At 38.9% G+C, this 19600-nt stretch overlaps 2 protein-coding genes across 3 annotated transcripts; both read left to right on the top strand.

The window, feature by feature from the left end:
• The first annotated feature begins 633 nt into the window (after window positions 1–633).
• rnf14 (ring finger protein 14) lies at window positions 634–12082 on the top strand. Of its 2 annotated transcripts, XM_034206792.1 has the most exons (10): window positions 663–724; window positions 3866–3941; window positions 5011–5169; window positions 5274–5404; window positions 5600–5789; window positions 8029–8414; window positions 8876–9104; window positions 9601–9773; window positions 10246–10376; window positions 10489–12082. In XM_034206792.1, exons 3-10 carry the CDS (start codon window positions 5019–5021, stop codon window positions 10547–10549), a joined length of 1452 nt encoding a protein of 483 aa, XP_034062683.1. In that variant the 5' UTR covers window positions 663–724; window positions 3866–3941; window positions 5011–5018; the 3' UTR covers window positions 10550–12082. The 2 variants fall into 2 exon arrangements, with proteins under 2 accessions (XP_034062684.1, XP_034062683.1); XM_034206793.1 differs by lacking the exon at window positions 3866–3941 and having other exon boundaries at window positions 634–724.
• A 1544-nt stretch (window positions 12083–13626) lies between these two features.
• On the top strand, window positions 13627–18950 carry endou2 (endonuclease, polyU-specific 2). The gene is made up of 7 exons (XM_034206815.1): window positions 13627–13758; window positions 14628–14769; window positions 15221–15326; window positions 16335–16456; window positions 16998–17110; window positions 17642–17795; window positions 18570–18950. The coding sequence occupies exons 2-7, from the start codon at window positions 14668–14670 to the stop codon at window positions 18825–18827; spliced, it is 855 nt and encodes a 284-aa protein (XP_034062706.1). The 5' UTR covers window positions 13627–13758; window positions 14628–14667; the 3' UTR covers window positions 18828–18950.
• Window positions 18951–19600: the final 650 nt, after the last annotated feature.

Genomic DNA, 19600 nt, shown 5'->3' on the forward strand with positions numbered 1-19600 from the left:
TAACGATGCAGCCATCAACGCATCTAAGCGTATTATGGGATGTCATCAAATGCCGTTGGAATGGCGACAGATCATTCGCCATCAAGTTTGTTCAGATGTTTGCAGTTCAAATATTCTGCTGCTTTTCCAAGCCTTTTTACTTTCTTTTCTTCTCTCATCACACATTCAAGCTCCCAGTGTTCATGTATCACTTCAAACTAAATTATTCACTTTCTTCTTACACATTACATTTCAGCAGTTTAGCGTCAGCTTTTCAGCATAAAGCATTCCCACTGGCAATTTCTTCAGGAATTGCATTCTCTAGTTCATAATTAATGTAGGATATGTTTCAATTAAAACTAAAAACCCAACATTTTGGACTGACAAGAAATAAAATAAATATATCTCCCTCTGTTAATTAAAGGGGGATGTGAGTATCATTATTTATTATTATTACTATTATTGTTATTATTATAACCCCAGTCTTCACTCTTTTCAAGAACAAGCATTGTTGAAATATAGTGTAAACATAAATGATATTCCCTACAATGTCAAGTTTCGTAAAATAAGTAAGCACAGTAAATATTTGTGTGAATAAGTATGAAAACATAGTTTGAATGAAATACAAATGTGCTGCACTAACCCTACAGGCGGCGCTGTGACACACTGCCTCCATACTGTCATGGTCCAGTCGCTGGGTCCAGTCAGAGCTGTAGCAGGAGTAACTGGTATTTGGTCGGACAAGGTAAGAAACACGTTATTAACCACATACTGACTGTGTTACCGCATGTAATATATGTATTGTAGTTTTACCCAGAAGTTGCCATTGCTTGATGCTGTCGTAGAGGAAATATTAAAGCAGGGCCGAGCTCAGACTGTGGGTATAGTCACTCTGTTTACATCAGCTAACACTGCTAGCTTGCTAATTGCTTGTCCCTACTGCTAAATAAGTTTGGTTCCTAGTTCACCAACCAAGCAGAAGTTTGACCCCTGTAAACACCCCCACTCGTTGTTATTTATGCAAGTATTATATTCATATATCATTTAATGGCGACCACGTTTAGTATGGATAACGTTTACTTTTGTTGGCTAGCTTAAGTGCTTACACCAAGTGATAACTTTTGTCATAGTCTGTCAACTCAGCTGTGTACTGGCTTTAAGTTTTCCAGTTAGCCCCTGTCAAAAACGCTATTTTGTATCGTTTAGACGAGTATTAAGTTATCAATAAGTGCCAACGACTTTTTTAATGGCTTAAGTTTACTTTCCCTTGCTAGCGTGCTAACTCTGGAGCACAGTAAAGCTTGACGTTAGCAAAGGAAAGCTTACGTAACAACAAAGGCTGCAACCTTTGCACACAGCTACATAGCATATCTATCTATAGACCTACGAGTAAACAGTAGTTAACTAACATTACATTCACTAATCAATACACGACTTTATACATATATTTTGTTAGGGTATAAATGCTAATTTTGTAATGACAGTAGTAACTGGTGTTTAACAGTGTATAGTTTACTCAGAATCGAGTTTGTTGCCAGGTCTGTTTTTACACGTATAGGAATTATAGGAACAGGAATACATAGGAATAATTAGCTTTGGTGTATGGTGGTTCAAATATATAAAAAAAAACATAATTAAATAAGTTGTAAGAGAAAGTAAAACATGTTTTTGTATATTAAAAACTTTCAACATTTAAAAAAACTAAAGACAAGTATTTAAACCAAATATACCAAATAATCCCAAAAAAAACGTAGTACAATGAATTAGACAATATACGACAAACTGCAGTATGTTACATATTAAAGTGGAGAGGTAGGGATATACACTGAACAAAAATATAAATGCAACACTTTTGTTTTTGCATTTTTCATGAGATGAACTCAAAGATCTAAAACATTTTCTATATACACAAAATAACCATTTCTCTCAAATATTGTTCACAAATCTGAAAAAATCTGTGATAGTGAGCACTTCTCCTTTGCCGAGATAATCCATCCCACCTCACAGGTGTGGCATATCAAGATGCTGATTAGACAGCATGATTATTGCACAGGTTTGCCTTAGGCTGGCCACAATAAAAGGCCACTCTGAAACGGGCAGTTTTGCTTTATTGGGCGGTCAGGGGGGGTCCGAAAACCAGTCAGTATCTGGTGTGACCACCATTTGCCTCACGCAGTGCAACACATCTCCTTCGCATAGAGTTGATCAGGTTGTTGATTGTGGCCTGTGGAATGTTGGTCCACTCCTCTTCAATGGCTGTGCCAAGTTGCTGGATATTGGCAGGAACTGGAACACGCTGTCGTATACGCCGATCCAGAGCATCCCAAACATGCTCAATGGGTGACATGTCCGGTGAGTATGCTGGCCATGCAAGAACTGGGAGGTTTTCAGCCTCCAGGAATTGTGTACAGATCCTTGCAACATGGGGCCGTGCATCATGCTGCAAAATGAGGTGATGGTCGTGGATGAATGGCACAACAATGTGGCTCAGGATCTCGTCACGGTATCTCTGTGCATTCACAATGCCATCAATAAAATGTACCTGTGTTCGTCGTCCATAACATACGCCTGCCCATAGCATAACCCCACCACCACCATGGGCCACTCGATTCACAACATTGACATCAGAAAACCGCTCACCCACACGACGCCACACACGCTGTCTGCCATCTGCCCTAAACAGTGAAAACCGGGATTCATCCGTGAAGAGAACACCTCTCCAACGTGCCAGACGCCATCGAATGTGAGCATTTGCCCACTCAAGTCGGTTACGAGGACGAACCGGAGTCAGGTCGAGACCCCGATGAGGACGAGGAGCATGCAGATGAGCTTCCCTGAGACGGTTTCTGACAGTTTGTGCAGAAATTCTTTGGTTATGCAAACCGATTGTTGCAGCAGCTGTCCGAGTGGCTGGTCTCAGACGATCTTGGAGGTGAACATGCTGGATGTGGAGGTCCTGGGCTGGTGTGGTTACACGTGGTCTGCGGTTGTGAGGCCGGTTGGATGTACTGCCAAATTCTCTGAAACGCCTTCGGAGACGGCTTATGGTAGAGAAATTAACATTCAATTCACGGGCAACAGCTCTGGTGGACATTCCTGCTGTCAGCATGCCAATTGCACGCTCCCTCAGAACTTGCGACATCTGTGGCATTGTGCTGTGTGATAAAACTGAACATTTTTAGAGTGGCCTTTTATTGTGGCCAGCCTAAGGCACACCTGTGCAATAATCATGCTGTCTAATCAGCATCTTGATATGCCACACCTGTGAGGTGGGATGGAATATCTCGGCAAAGGAGAAGTGCTCACTATCACAGATTTATTCAGATTTGTGAACAATATTTGAGAGAAATGGTTATTTTGTGTATATAGAAAATGTTTTAGATCTTTGAGTTCATCTCATGAAAAATGGGAGCAAAAACAAAAGTGTTGCATTTATATTTTTGTTCAGTGTGTGTGTATATATATATATATATATATATATATATATATATATATATATATATAGAAATGTGCAAAATATATTCAGAGAGAAGAACATTGCTCACAGTATTAAAATAGAGCAATATGTTGTTTACATGATATGCATTACTGTAATGCAGAGGTGGGACCAAGTCATTGTTTTGCAAGTCTGAGTCAAGTCTCAAGTCTTTGCGCTCAAGTCCAAGTCAAGTCTCAAGTCAGGATGGGCAAGTTCAAGTCAAGTCCAAGTCCTAAACTTTGACAAAACTAGTCATAAACAAGTCATTATGTGCTTTTCACCAAATGTAATGACATCGATCAACAGAATAATACTTAATAATCAAACTGCTCTTTATTAGTCACATTAATCATTTAATAATCCATTTTCTCTCTGCTGGTAAAGTAACGTGTTTTTTTCTATTTTAAGAGGGATCAGTAAGACCAGGCTCTCCGTGACGGTTTGATTCAGAAGGAGTTTAATTGATAAGATCCCTGATGTTGAGGTAACCAGAATGTTTATTTCCACTGTGTACAACATGTTATAAGGGACCCACAATCTATCTGTATGCAAGGGATAATGTGCAGCGAGGCGGTCTCTATGGGGAAGAGAACACCTGAATCTAGATCCCTCTGCAGGTGGTACTTTAAGTATATTTTGATGCTGATAGTTTTGTACTTTTACTTGTAACATTTTGAATGCAGGACTTTTTATTGTAACCGAGTATTCCTATACGCTGGTACTTTTACTCAAGTACAAGATCTGAACTTCCACCCCCCCCAAAAAAAAAGGTTATTTTCATTTGACTAATTTCTTGACTTTTTCCGACGCGCTTGCATTTAAATCCGTCTCCCCGTCGCTCTATGTAGCTGGCCTATACCACTACACCTGCTGTGCCCCCCACCCTTCTTTCACATAATGGTATGATCCTAGTGTGTCCTCGCATATGATTGGCCGCATGGTGGCCCAGCTAAATAAAGTCCCGCCCCTGCCTGCAAGGATTCTCAGCAAGAGTAGGAGCGGCTGAAGATTCTGCTTTCCCCGACGGGAGTCTGCTCTTCTAGCGGCATCTCGCGATCGGCGTGTTGGAGACCTCTGAATTAAATTATCAAGTCACCTCAAGTCAGAAGGCTCAAGTCCAAGTCAAGTCCAGAGTCATTGGTGTTCAAGTCCAAGTCGAGTCGCAAGTGTTTTGTGATTTTGTCAAGTCGAGTCTCAAGTCATCAAATTGGTGACTCGAGTCTGACTCGAGTCCAAGTCATGTGACTCGAGTCCAAACCTCTGCTGTAATGCATAATGTTTGTGGGGTGGGCTGGTGTCAGTAGGGGTCCCGTGCCTTGTTATTGAGGCTAGTGGTGGAAGGGAAGAAGCTGTTCATGTTGTGAGAGGTTTTCTTCCTGATGGGCCACAGCCTCCCACCAGACGGGAGCGGGACAAACAGTTTGTGTCCGGGATGGGATGGTATTTGTGTCAGCTCGCTGGGGGTTTGATGTCTTGTTGTTTGGCTATTGCTATATTCTTTTGTTGCTTTTTTATATATTAATAAATAATGTCCCACATGTTTTTTATTGCAGGAATGTAAATGTCTGAAGACAAGGAAGCACAGGAGGATGAGCTGCTTGCTTTAGCAAGTATCTACGATGAGGAGGAGTTCCACCAGGCGGAGTCTGCACAGGGGGGGGAAATCCAACTCTGTCTAGAGCTCCCTCCTGATTTCAAAGTTATTTTCAAAGGTACAGCTGTTAGTGAGTCAAGTAGCCAAGATAGATAGATTATTTTCTTATTATAGGAACATGTATTTATTTGTCTCAATGTAACCCAATCTCTTGTGTTGCAGGAGAGAAGCAAACCGAACATAATGTCTGCTTCTTACCTCCTTTGGTGCTCAACTTTGAGCTTCCTGCATTCTATCCATCCACGTCCTCGCCGGTCTTCACCCTCAGCTCTAAATGGATGACCAGAGCACAGGTAACACTCATGGTGGCTTACATCATTCTTCACTGCACAAAAGATGACCCACACTTGCATCGAAGGATTTGTAAATGATTATTATTGAGAATAAACTAAGATGAATTAAGTTTTTTATTTTTTTTTGTCATAACTCCAAAAAAAATTCTTACCATACATTGATGTTTCTTCTCCTTTTCCATTGTACCTCCTTAGATGAGCGCTCTGTGCAGACGCCTGGATGAGCTGTGGGAGGAGAACGAAGGCTGTGTGATTCTTTTCACATGGATCCAGTTCCTCAAAGAAGAGGCTCTGGACTTCCTGGGCATCCAGACTCCTCTTGAATTCATCAAGGGAGGAAGTAAGGCATGTAGTGAGCGCAGGAAGAATGACCAAGCAGCTACAGGTACAGATACATTTCGTTACATTAATTTGCTCGTGTGTGATACATCTGCATTAGCTAAACATTCCTCATACAAGAATATCTTTTAAAAGTAGATCAAATATATGCTCTTCTGCTATTCTGTAGATAAGCTGTTTACAGTTCCTGTATGGGCATAGATATGTCTCATAATTATTTGTGTGAACATAAAAATAATGTGTGTGTAAATATGTGATTTGTAAATGTAAAACACCACAAATGCATTTAAAAGATTTGCAAACTCACAAATAAATGTGCAAGTGTAAACGGATCTGCAAATACGCTAAATATTTTCACAAATTAAAAAAATATCTGTGAATATCTCTTTAACATTTACAACTTTCAATCCGGCATTTGTGAAAATGTTGTATTTGTCGACCAAAAATGCGCTTGCGGATCTCAAATCTCTGCTCGTGGATCTCACATTTCTGCTTGTGGATCGTCTTTTTACACACACGGAATTTTGAGACATATTTTCCGCCGGTCTCGGCTAAAATCTACTCGTGTCACTCGGTTATTTTTGGAAACCACGTGATTGCCCGCTGATGATGACATTTCCGCATGATTTCAAAGTAAGAGCATGATGGTTTGTTTAATGCTCTGTTTTTTTATTATAATGAACAGCGGAACGTTAGATGCATTCTTTATCACCATCATCATCATCATCTTCATCATGTTATAGTTTATAGTTAGTTTGTGTTAGTTTATTGGTTCAATATAGCATATCGAGCACTTTCGTTGATGTTGAAGTGCAGGCTATACGCCACTTTCGGGTCCCGGGGAGCAGCTGGCAGCGAAGCAGCCCAGATAAAACTCCTTCTTCATTGTTTGTGTATTCAGTCAAGCGGGTCGAAGTTACAAAGCACTTCACATCTTATTAATCGGCCTAATTTTACCTTACCAGTGCAGTAATAAAGTAATCTGTAGAAAAGCACCATATTTAGGTTAGCCTTCATAGTAAGGCTACATTAAATGTTATAATATTCATCATGTCCTTTCCACTGTATATGCATATATTCCTGTCTATTGCTTTCATTTGTATTTAATGTTATTGTGTTTATACTTGTTTCCACACATTTCACAATTTGGGATGAATGAAGTATCTATCTATATATGATATCTATCTATCTGTCCTTCAATCTATCTATCTGTCTGTCTGTCTGTCTGTCTGTCTGTCTGTCTGTCTGTCTGTTTGTCTGTCTGTCTGTCTGTCTGTCTGTCTGTCTGTCTGTCTGTCTGTCTGTCTGTCTGTCTGTCTGTCTGTCTGTCTGTCTGTCTGTCTGTCTGTCTGTCTGTCTGTCTGTCTGTCTGTCTGTCTGTCTGTCTGTCTGTCTGTCTGTCTGTCTGTCTGTCTGTCTGTCTGTCTGTCTGTCTGTCTGTCTGTCTGTCTGTCTGTCTACCTACTAGTTGTTTTGTTTGGAAAGGTTTTGTCATTGTATTGCTCTTTACCGGCACCTGCAGAGCACAGGACTTTACATTGTACTTACAATTTTACATTGTAACTTTGACCCGCTTGACTGAATACACAACAAACAATGAAGAAGGAGTTTTATCTGGGCTGCTTCGCTGCCAGCTGCTCCCCCCGGGATCCGAAAGTGGCGTATAGCCTGCACTTCAACATCAACGAAAGTGCTCGATATATGCTGTATTGAACCAAACTAACACAAACTAACTATAAACATGATGATGATGATGATGGTGATAAAGAATGCATCTAACGTTCCGCAGCTCATTATAATAAAAAAACAGCGCATTAAACAAACCATCATGCTCTTACTTTGAAATCATGAGATTTGAGATCCGCAAGCGCATTATTGGTCGACAAATACAAAATGGATTCACAAATGCCTGATTGAAAGTTGTAAATGTTAAAGAGATATTCACAGATCTTTTTTTTATTTGTGAACATATTTAGCATATGTGCAGATCCGTTTTACACTTGCAAATGTATTTGTGAGTTTGCAAATCTTTTAAATGCATTTGTGGTGTTTTACATTTACAAATCACATATTTACACACACATTTTTTTTATGTTCACACAAATAATTATGAGACATATCTATGCCCATATTCCTGCCAAATGTATTTATTTTTGTTATTTTAAGTAAATTGTATTTATTATTATTATTTTTACTTATTAGGTAATCTGTAATTACCCTTTGGTTCTTTCAAAACAATGCAACTTTCTAAAAACTTGTTGGTCTTTTGTATCATTTTTGTTCAGCTCTAACGCAAGGTGGCAGTCTTTCTGAAAACGCTGAAGAGAAGAAAAGAGAAGTGAAGAAGGAAAAGTGTGAAGCACAGTTGTTCCTGTCTTCTCACCTGGACCCGCGGGCCGTTCTGTCGATGGACCCGCGTGCCGACCTCCTACCTCAGCTCCTGGACTTTGACGAGGAGCAGCGCCAGAGGGTGTTTGACAGCAAGGTGTTCGGCTGTGGAATCTGCTTTGTAGAGAAGATGGGCTCACACTGCATCTGCTTTAAAGAGTGCCAACATGTCTACTGCAAGTCCTGCATGACCGAATACTTCCAGATCCAAATACGGGACGGCAACGTTCAGTGCCTTAACTGCCCTGAGCCCAAATGTACCTCCATAGCAACACCGTCGCAGGTAAGAGACGGTAAAGTAGAAACATATTTGTATGTGGCTGTCTTTGTTTATAGTTCAAAGGTTAGTTTACAGTTGAATACATTTTTTTCAGAGGAATACATTAAGCCTACATCTTTTGTAATAAACCATTGTAACATAAAACTGTGCACTATATCATTTAAAATAGGTAATTTAGTATTTGCTACTGTCATACTGCAGCTACTTTATTTCTTTCTTCTTGTTTCACCTTTTATTTTGCTATTTTTTATAATGCCGCTATATACTTATTTTTCTAGAAATGTGCCATTATTATATTTAAATGTTTTAATATGTGTTCTCAGTTTTCTAAATACTGTTCACTTTACTAAATACTGTTTTGATACTGCTTTATTTTGTCTCCATCATGCCTGTCTCTTTGCTGATATAATGTAAATGTCCCCTCTAATGGACAAATAAAGGAATTCTGATCTGTGGTCTCTCAGGTGAAGCAGCTGGTGGATGAAGAGCTGTTTGCCCGGTATGACCGCTTACTGCTGCAGTCCAGCCTGGACCTCATGGCCGACGTGGTGTACTGTCCCCGTCAGTCCTGCGGCACGGCGGTCATGGTGGAGCCAGACTCAACCATGGCCATTTGCTCAGCCTGCCAGTATGCCTTTTGTACACTGTGCAAGATGGGCTATCATGGTCTCTCCCACTGTAAACTCCCTGCAGGTGAGGTCACTAAAAACAGGTTTGCTTCACAACAAAAGTTTATAAAGGACATAAGCAACAGGTTGGCTTATCCAACAAGATTACTACTTGACTGTAGAAACAGTTTCCTTGAACTTTGAATATAATTCAACTATAATACAAATGATAAAAAGCAATTGTCTTGTTTTTCATAATCGTTGGAAGACAACATCTTAGTTGAAGACAAATTGTAATTAAGCCCCCATGTATTTGAAATACAATTAATACTGTGGGCTTGGAAAACTACTACTAAGTAACTACTAACAATTGACTCAGAACTAACACTGCAGATTTGGTGTTTTAGTTTTTAAAGCTAAGCACACAATAAAAATCCATACATATACAGTGGGTCGATACATTGTGAATAACTTTTGGCTTTCAGGTTCCATAATGGTTTTTTAAAGAAGAATCAATGAGTACCACATTTTCTCAATCCCAACTCTGAGTTCCTGTCCCTGTTTTCTGCCTTGATCCACAGATGAATTGCGTAACCTCAGAGATGAATACCTGTCAGCCACACCTGCGGGGCAGAAGTTCATGGAGCAGCGCTTTGGGAAGAGGGTGATCCAGAAAGCAGTGGAAGAGTCCTTTAGCAGAGACTGGCTCAATGAGAACTGCAAAGGCTGCCCTCGCTGTGGAACCAACATACAGGTAGCTCCTCCTGCTGTTCAGTGCACTTAAAACAGGCTTTGACTTTATCACCAGGGGTCAGTGTTCACTGCTTTTAATATGAAACATTTTCTTTACTTAACATTATACACCAGCTGCAAGAATGTGTTCAAAGAATGTTTTCAAAATGATATCTGCTGCCAGTGCTTGATGCATAGCTCTGGTCCAAATGGTTTTAGTAAATAAGCTAGCTTTTGTTTAGAAAGATCTAACTGATTTTCTTTTGTCAGAGCATTTGATATTTAAATACCATAGGGATTAATCGCAAATATACAATAAAAAGTGCTTCTCAAATGTGTATTCCCTGCCTTTGCTTTACTTAAAAAAAGATGTCTATCCAGACCACACTGTCCCTTAAATCCCCATGTTCAGACTCATATTGTTTCACTTACTGTTGTTTACTGCTGTTTGTTCATCCCTCTGTTGCTAATGCCTTGTCTTTGTGTCTTTCTAGAAAGATGATGGCTGTAATAAGATGACCTGTACCTCGTGTAGACAATACTTCTGTTGGCTGTGTCTGGGCATCCTCAGCAAAGTCAACCCTTACAGCCACTTTAACAACCCAAATTCACCCTGTTACAACCAGTGAGTAACCTTCTTTCTACTATTGTTTTGTACACAGCACCAGGGAAGTAGTCACGGATACTTACTGTACACAGACACATTGGTTGACGTGTTGTTTGTTTGCCTGTTGCAGACTCTTCCAAGGTGTGGATCTTGAAGAAGAAGATGCCTTCTGGAGTGATGAAGAGGACTGACACCTGGGCAGTGTCTGAATGCTCCATCTGAATGCACTTTATCTCACATCACTTCACCTGTGACACGTACCATGCCTGCAAAAGCACAGGAGTGCCACTTCAACCATATACATGTACCATCATGGTTTATGTTTGGAATATAATAACGCATCTTGAGTAGAAAACAAGTTGTTTATATTTACTTTATATATGACAGATGACATGTATATAAAGTATTTGTTCAGAGAGGATTATAAATAAAAGCAGTTATAATTATACACATTCTTAAATATTCATGAACATCAAGACTATAGTAGATATTTTAGATATGACAATGTCATAGGACCTAACTGTTATTTCAAGCTCAAAGATCATCCGTGTCTCTCCGCTTGGGTTTTTTCATGAGCTTTGACATCTCACAGGCTTGCAATCATCAACAGGTGATACTGCAACCACTGACTGCGTTTGGTAAATCCAACGTGGCTGCCTCTATTTGCCCAATAACTGCGTGTTCTAGGGAAATGGAGGACTGCATTCGCCCCTTTTTGTCATGATAAGTATCCTGCTTGTTATATTAAATATCGAACTTCTTTCTGGCTTTATGTCAAGTGTCACAACTATGCCACCAACTAACAACTTTTCAACAACGCTCAAGGTGGATAATTGCATGATCTTCATATTCACGAACATAGGGAAAGCAATGGAGGCACACTTGGAAATACTTCGCCCAGATATTATCATCTAGACATTTTTGTATCTATTGCCAAAATGTGATATTTGTTCCACTCTGAATTTTTTTTTCTAATTTGTTTTCCTTGAGATGAGTTATTTTACTAAAGCACACCTTTGCACGTCATGTGATACAAATCAGGCAGGTTGAAAGGTTGAATTTTATGGGAGTGGTTGAGGGTAAGAAGTTGAAGTCAAATGTATTTTTCGAAACAAAATGAAATAATGAAGGACACTACAGATTATATCTATGGCAGTCAATCCTCTGGGGGGGTTACCGTGATCACAGTGTGTGTCGAGTTATTCAGGGACGGAGCTGTGAGAAAAGAAATCCTCACTTGGTAAACAGCCAAAACATTCAGCAATGATATTTGATTTATTTACATCCTCCTTTGTACAACTGTTCTTTAATGTTGCCAACGTTTAGTGTCAAAGAGAGGCCATATAATAATGATACTATCTAGATATACAAAAACACGTTGTATAATGTTAATTTATTTTCTTTTGTTTACATTTGACATGAAGGCTGACTATCATGGAATACATTCTGTTTGAATTTGAGATCTGCATGAAATCTGTTCTTACTACAATTGAATGATTTGCTCTTCACTTCTTCCAAAAGACTACTTTCAGAGTTTATGCCGGTGGGACTGATAAAAAGACAATCTTTTGATGAGTCTAGGAACGCACATGGATCCATCTCCCCTTAAGTGCAGATCAAATGTCACTGAATGTCTAATTTAGTAAACATTTGAATACAGTACCTGCAGAATCTTGTTAAAATGAATATGCGTAATGTTCATTAAAACAAAAGTAAAAAATGCACATTTTATTAATTGTATTCATTTTATCTGACTCTGAAAAATGCTCCTTTTTACTGCCATAATTGTTCTGCCCTCACTTAACACACTGACGTTTTTTCAGTGAGATCAATTGGGAAACTGAGACCTCACCTGGACAACACTTGTGTTTCAATCAGGAGAGACGGTTTTGATGTAAGAATACATATTTAGATTAGATTAGAATCTGTAATGACCACACAGCCAGGCTAGTGGAATTCGTGTTATATTTATTGCAAAGATACACAAATGAATGTAATGGTGATTGTGACGATTCGGCCCAGTTGTGCAGGAAGTATCATTCGGGAGGGTAGAACCGATCCGATGAAACCCCCCTGGGGTCTAGACACTGATGGTGGTGAATGGATAGTTGGGTCGTTCTGAAGAGGAGTGGTTTACCTTGACCCTGGATTCAGAGGCACGGGAGGTGAAAAGGGGTGGAGGAGGGTTGCGTGAAGTCACCTGAAATGACAGCTGTCAGAGGGGGGAGAGCAGACTTAAAATATTTGGCAGAGCACTATGATAGGCTCTTGGGAATAGAGCGAAGTGATTGGTTAAGCTGGAGAGTGACGTCCCCGATCACTTATTGAGAGGAGAGAGAGAAGTTACATGGGAATAGTGAATAGACAGTCTTCCTGGTTGAATTTACGCTGAGTTTCATTGGTCCAAAGGTACTGAAAAAATGTGTCACATAGAAACTGGTTCCCAAAAGTAAAAAGTTGCAGTCAAATTAGTTCAATTGTGTTTTATGTCAGGAAGAAACGAGGTATCGGCAGTGAAAGATCGCATAAGAAGCACAACACAGTAAATCATATATTTATATTATATACAAGTCTATGTAGGCATCATTTAGATATCTAAATTGCAGATTTGTGAACCTGGAACAGAAAATGAATGTGTTTAACTATTTTTTTAACCTGGCAAAGCTTGTTTTCCTTCTGTTTCCAAGATGAAAATAAAGAAAAGGAATAACAAAGTAACTGGATTTTCACCTGTGTAAGTCTTAACAGAGGAGACATAAACAATTTAGATTAAACAACAAAACAATGATCACCTGCAATTCAGGGCTATACCTGCAGTCTTATACACAAGTGATAGATCAACGCTGTCAGTGTCAGTATTTTCTTGGTCACATGAATAAGGTTTCCCAAACTCGATTAGTCTAGAAATGTCCCAACCCAAGATTATATTTTTTCCTGTTTTTTAAAATAAATTGCTTTCTGTAGTGCTTTATGTACACCTTTACAACGCCTTATTACCTGAAACATGAACCACATTTACCCTGCACTCCAGAGGTTATACTGTGACAGACAGACAAACAATGAAATACTAAAGAAACAAAGAGCGCACATTTTAGCCTGAGATTGAAAAGAGACGACAACATGTTGTAATCCCTTTGGTTAGAGTTGCTGACAGGGGACAACCTTTTTCAAATGGCCCCTCTCTCCTGTCCTGTCCTGTCCCCTGCCTCGTGCCCTCTGTTCGCCCCCCCTCCAGCCCCTGCCTGTCTTTCTCCATACACTGACTGAGCTGTTACTTTGCCCATAAAGACACCTGCTGTCACAAACACAGGAAACCACAACCAGCAGCACCTGACCATCACTGAGGAACTTCACTAACTCTTACAACGCTGAAGCAGAAAATCAGGCTCACAGGACAGAGGTCAGTGGGTTTTTGCTCGGATGATAATGCTGAGGATCCCAGGGCTCAGTGTCATGTGTTCTGCTGTCAGCCATGTTTTTGTGGTGGTGTTGAGTTGGATGGATAAACTCTGTCTGGCTGGGCGATGCTATTATGTCTTTTACAATGGTGTGAACTAGACAATTGCTTCATCATAGCCTTTTGATGGACTTTTTTGTGGTTATTTATCAAGCTTTACTTTCATATCTCTAACAATATCTGTGTGTATAAGGAAGTCAACAATTCAATTCTAAAGCATTTTAGATATAATAACTTTTTATTCATCATGTCTTTGTCAGATTAAAACTCCGAAATGAATACCCCCATACACTGCCAACAAATGGCTGTATAAATAAGAGCTATCTTTAGCATGCAGTAGTTCAATATGAATAAATCAAGTTGTATTTTTGTCTCATGGGCAGAATGTAAAACAACATTACAAAAGGCATAGTGCCTTTAATCAAACTCCTTAACAGATGGTTTGAGATTACTTTGACCCACTGGAATGTTTCTTCAATTTTATCATCTTCTGAAAGTTACGGGAAATTTCCCAGAATTAAAATGTGAAGAAAATAACTTTTTACATTTTAAAATGATCTTTATCTAACCCAGATAAAAACAAACACTCACACTTTTAAGATAAACAAAATCTAAAAAGTATACAAATCCTTAAAAATTGTAAAAGATAAATTCCATGATCTCAAAATCAGTCTAAATCATGTTTTACCATCTCAACAGATGTTTGTATACAAAAAAGTAAACATAACAATCAAAAAAGCACTAAAACTTGAACATTTTAGTTACCGTCTGCTGCTTACACTGAACCTTATTTAATGTTCCTCTCCTGTTAGAGAAAAACACTGAGCCAAAGGAACATCGAGCGGTTGCATCATGATTGAGAGCGACAGAGAGCTGTCGCCCATCATGCAGGAGCTGTGGGACAGTGATGTGAACAGACTCCAACCCGGAAAGGACTACATGATCTCTCTGCAGGTGAGAGACACACAAACACATATACAATTGCTGAGTCTGTATTTTAAGAACCTCATGTTCATATACCAACCTATTAATACCAACTTTCTTAGCAAATTGTATCACATGTCACATGACTAAATATATACATTATATTAAGGTGAATACAAAAAATATATAAAGGAATATATGATATGCTCTTAATTTAAACCACAGATGAGACAACATAATCGATTTTTTTTCCGGTTGTTTGATGTATCAGCTCTTCTGTATCACCTATATACTTTCCCTTCACTCTGATAATTGTTTAACACTGTGGCAGTGAATCTATGTTGTAATGCACTGACTGAATGCTGAATGTATGGGAGCATGCAAGAAAATAATTGTATATTTTTGGGAACAGAAAGCATTGACTTTGCATTGACAATTTGAGTCTAATTTTAAAATGTGAGTGTTTCTCTTCCTGCCTCAGGGCAAAGCTGCTCACAGCATGCCGTTGGAGGACCTTAACGATGGAGCAGGATCTCCTCTGTTTACATTTGTCGATGAGAACATTTTCAAAAAGGAGACTTTCTTAGGTAAGTGCATGAGGGAAAAGATCCAGAAGTGAATTATCTGTCCTAATGTATTTCCCTTGTTTCTGTGGAAAGAGGCTGCTTCTTACACAACAGCTCTGTCAGAAAAGGTTTCATTTGACATAATCTCCACATTCCACTACACCATATGTCTGTTTGGTACTATCCTCCTCGTCGTTTGAGAAAAGCTTCTTTGTCGACTCTTAATCTCCTTATGACGAACAGTAGCATGTTTCATAACCTCAGAGCATGCAGAGTCTTCTGTGATGGATACCGAAATATTCTCTTCTATCACCGCTGGCTTTTTCAAGACTTTCTCTGCATGAAAACTGCTGATACACATTTTTTTCCGGCAATACTTGTTTAGTGATGTTTTCAGTGTGTATTGTGCATCACGTTGCCCTAGCACAGAGCTGTAGAGGGACTGGTAATGTAACAGCTGACATAGAGTTCACTTTGAGGCAGCTGCCCAGTTAAAAGGATTTATGCAATTTTTGTACTTTTTTTATACATAGTCTCCAGCAACCTGCTTTACTTTACTGTTTTTACATGTGCCAAGTGCTAGGACTGTTTCAGGTACTAAAGCTTTTATGTGCGCTGCTCCTCTCGCTTGGAACACTATGCAACATTTTTGGAAACTGAGCATTTTGGTTCCCTTGTATCATTTTAAAGCTCGGCTGGATGACATTTTATGTGATACCTGTCATTGTGAATAGGTTTCTAATTTGTACCCCTGTAATTATGTTGTATGATGTCCTTTTTGTTTTCTGTTGTTTTTTTGTGTAACCATTGTGCTGCAGGTCTCCCCTCACCTGGTTAAATAAAGGCTACAAACAAACTGTCCCTCACCTTGAATTTGGCATTTTTTGCTGATTTGGTTTTGAGACTTTTTCTGTATATACTGTACTGAGTTAGAGGTTTGCATTCAGCTATAATAATTGTCATTGTATCCATGTTCAGGACTGATAACAGAAATCCCTTTTTGAAGAGAGCTTGTGTTTGTTTCTACAGCCTTTATTTCCCTCTTGGATAACTATGTGAGTGACACCGGCCAACCAGAAATTGTAACCCCTGAGGAGGTGGCAGAGAACCACAAATTCCTGGACTGCATCATTCAGTCACCCACCATGAAGGTACCTGTGGGAACCAATGGAAATAAAGTCCCATCTCGTTTTCCACCTCATTATGGCTAATTTCTGCAAAATAAACAAATGCAAACTCATCCAGAGTTGCACAGTTGTTTACATTTTCACATAATAACAATTAAACAGATGCTCAAAATGATTGAATTATTATTAAATCATTACGTTTATACTAAAGGTTTACAGCCATGCTAAAGAGTGTGTGAGGTTATATTATACTAAATGCTAATATAAGATTCTCAGAATAACACTGCTAACATGCTGATGATTAGCAGGTATGATGTTGACCATTTTCACTATCTTAGACAAGCAATCCTAACAATGGCTTGCTAACAGTTAGCATGCTAATGTGAATGTCTGGACAAACATTTTCTGTCAACCAATCAATCAATCAATCAATAAATCAATCAATCAATCAATCGGTTGTTGAGAAGTTTCAATCTGGAGCAAAGTTACATCCCTTAGGTCACATCTCAAGCATGGCAAATAAGTGTATGACAACATTCTATAGGAAATTCTCCTTTGTTTGCAGATAGCTCACAAATACCTGGTGGAGAAGAACCTGTCTCCAAAGAATGAGACCAAATTCAAGGAGCAGCTGTACAGGATCTGGTTTGAACTTTATGCGAGGAAAGGAGCCAGCAAGTGGGTGAAATTTGGCACAACACCTTAATAATAACTTCACCAGTGGAATCTGGTGCTATGATGGTAACCGTCTGAGTAACTGGCTCTGTGTAGAACATCCAGTCAGCAATAGTACTATGACTGGAACTACTGAAAATGTGTATTGAAGCAAGGACAGAAAAGAAGCAGGCCACGAAACACTGCATTATGTCCAAATTGCAACTGAGTTAATATGATTTATTGAATTGAATGGATGCTAAGTTTAGACATCAAGCTAGTGCGCTAACCAGTAGTGAGTCTAATATCTTTAGTTAAGTTTACAGTATACAGTATGTTGATAACATCTATAACTAATGATCATGCACATGTTGTGGGCTGTTGCTTAGCCTCAGTTTATATTGTAGTCTTAACCATTTCTCAAAGTGTTCTCATTTTATACATTTCTTTGAGTACGCAACGTTTTTAGCTAATTATACATTTAAAAAGCACTGGGGACTAGAGGTGGCGACATGTGTCCGAAGCTTAAATGACACCTATGCTTACTCCTTCCAGGCCAGACTCCTCTGGATTTGAACATGTGTTTGTTGGAGAGACAAGAGGAGGTCGGACTGTCATCGGCTTTCACAACTGGATCCAGCTTTACCTACAAGAGAAGATGGGACACGTTGACTACAAAGGCTACAGCGTTGATGCACATTCACCCCAGGTATGATGTTACTGTCTGTCTATTGTTTCAATTTAGATTGACCACATTGTGTCAAAAATCTATCATTATTTAAATATCTGTATTTTATTCCTTGTCAAATATGCATACTAATATATCTCCCAAATCTCTCACATCTCTTCCCCCTTAAATATAAAGATAACTTGCACAGTTTGTATTCTATTTCACATCATCATTCTTGCACACCTATGAGAAAACTCACATCCTGCTATGAATATGCTTTTTCTCTCCCTCCGTTCAGCTCTCTATTTGTCTTTCCAATCTGAGTCTAATGCAAATCACAGCACATATTTGGGGATTCAGCCCACTTTCCACATAATAGTGCATCATTATGTAACATACTATGTAATGCTAACAAGTAAGCTGACAATCACCCCAAAAATGTGTTGTGTATATATACTGTGTATTTAGTGATGACTATTTTTACTTTTCTCATGCCTTTTCATGTTTTTTCTCTTCTCTTGGTGATAATTGGCTTCCATACATCAAGTGGTGTGTATAACAAGTGTGAAACACTGACAGGGTGTTGTCCCATTCTCACTTCCTCTTCATCCCGGTTTCATATTTTCCTTCTCTTGATAATACAAAACTGACACCTTAACCATCATGAGTCCGTTTTGTCTCCCCTACATCTTTATTTGTCTCCTGTCTCAGGAGGTGGCTTTGTCAAACAATCCTACATATTTCTCCATCCCTCACCATCCTCTTCATGTCTATTTCATCACCTGCCATTTATCTCTCCTTCTCTCACTGCAGCCAGATGAGAACAAACACATCCTGGCGCTACAGTTCAGCTGGAAGGATGGTATAAAGCCAAAGGGGAGCATCTTCGTTGGTGTCAGTCCTGAGTTCGAGATTGCTCTCTACACTGTCTGTTTCCTATCCTCGCCCAACGAGCGTGTCAAAGTCCAGTTCAGTTTTTATGATGTGGAGATTGTTTGCCACCACTACAACGAAAAGCACATTGGCACCACGTATCCCGTGCTCCTTAAGTACCGAAAACCTGCTCAGTAACTTGACTAGAAATTAATCTGTGATAAACTTCTCCAACTCTTAAGCTTGCATTCAAAGTGTCACAGGAATTGTTGTTGTCTTTTGATTTTATATAAAGCTACAATAAAACCTTACAAGACCCAATTACATTTGTTCTAGTGCTGCATTTTCTAACTGTATTTTAAGTTAAATTGAATGTGTCATGTGATAATTCATGCTGTTTCATGTAATATCATACTTTTACTTCATTTGGTAACTTTTACTTTTAGATTAATCATTACAATTATAACAAACAGATTAATCATGAAAATGATAAATACATTGGTTTATGCTAAATTGATCACCAGTGGTGATACCAGTGGCCTATATTTAATTAATGGACTTCCTCCACCCCTGATGATGCATGACTTTTTCTCATTATTAGAACATTTCCCAGCTAATTCTTCAGTGACGTTTTTCTTATGATTATTTTATTAATATCACTTTGTTCCTAATGGGGGCGGCAACGAGTTTGTTGTGGCCTATGACGTCAATCGATATGCCAGCAAAAACAGTCGTCAAAATAGCAAGAATTTAGGGGAAACGGCTCTGTTTTGGTTTCAAAATAAAAGCATTGTAATTGTTGCTTTGTTACAAAAACAAAAAACATTTTTTATTAAAAAGTCTCATTGAAATAGATTAGAAAAAACCTAGTACTTCACAACAACAACACAAATAAATATATTTACTGCTCATAGTTCTCCATCGGGATTTTATTTTAAATGTCTAACCGGAAGTCAGGTAGTGTATCCTAC

This window comes from Gymnodraco acuticeps, unplaced genomic scaffold, assembly GCF_902827175.1.
Source record: "Gymnodraco acuticeps unplaced genomic scaffold, fGymAcu1.1, whole genome shotgun sequence".
NCBI lineage: Eukaryota > Metazoa > Chordata > Actinopteri > Perciformes > Bathydraconidae > Gymnodraco > Gymnodraco acuticeps.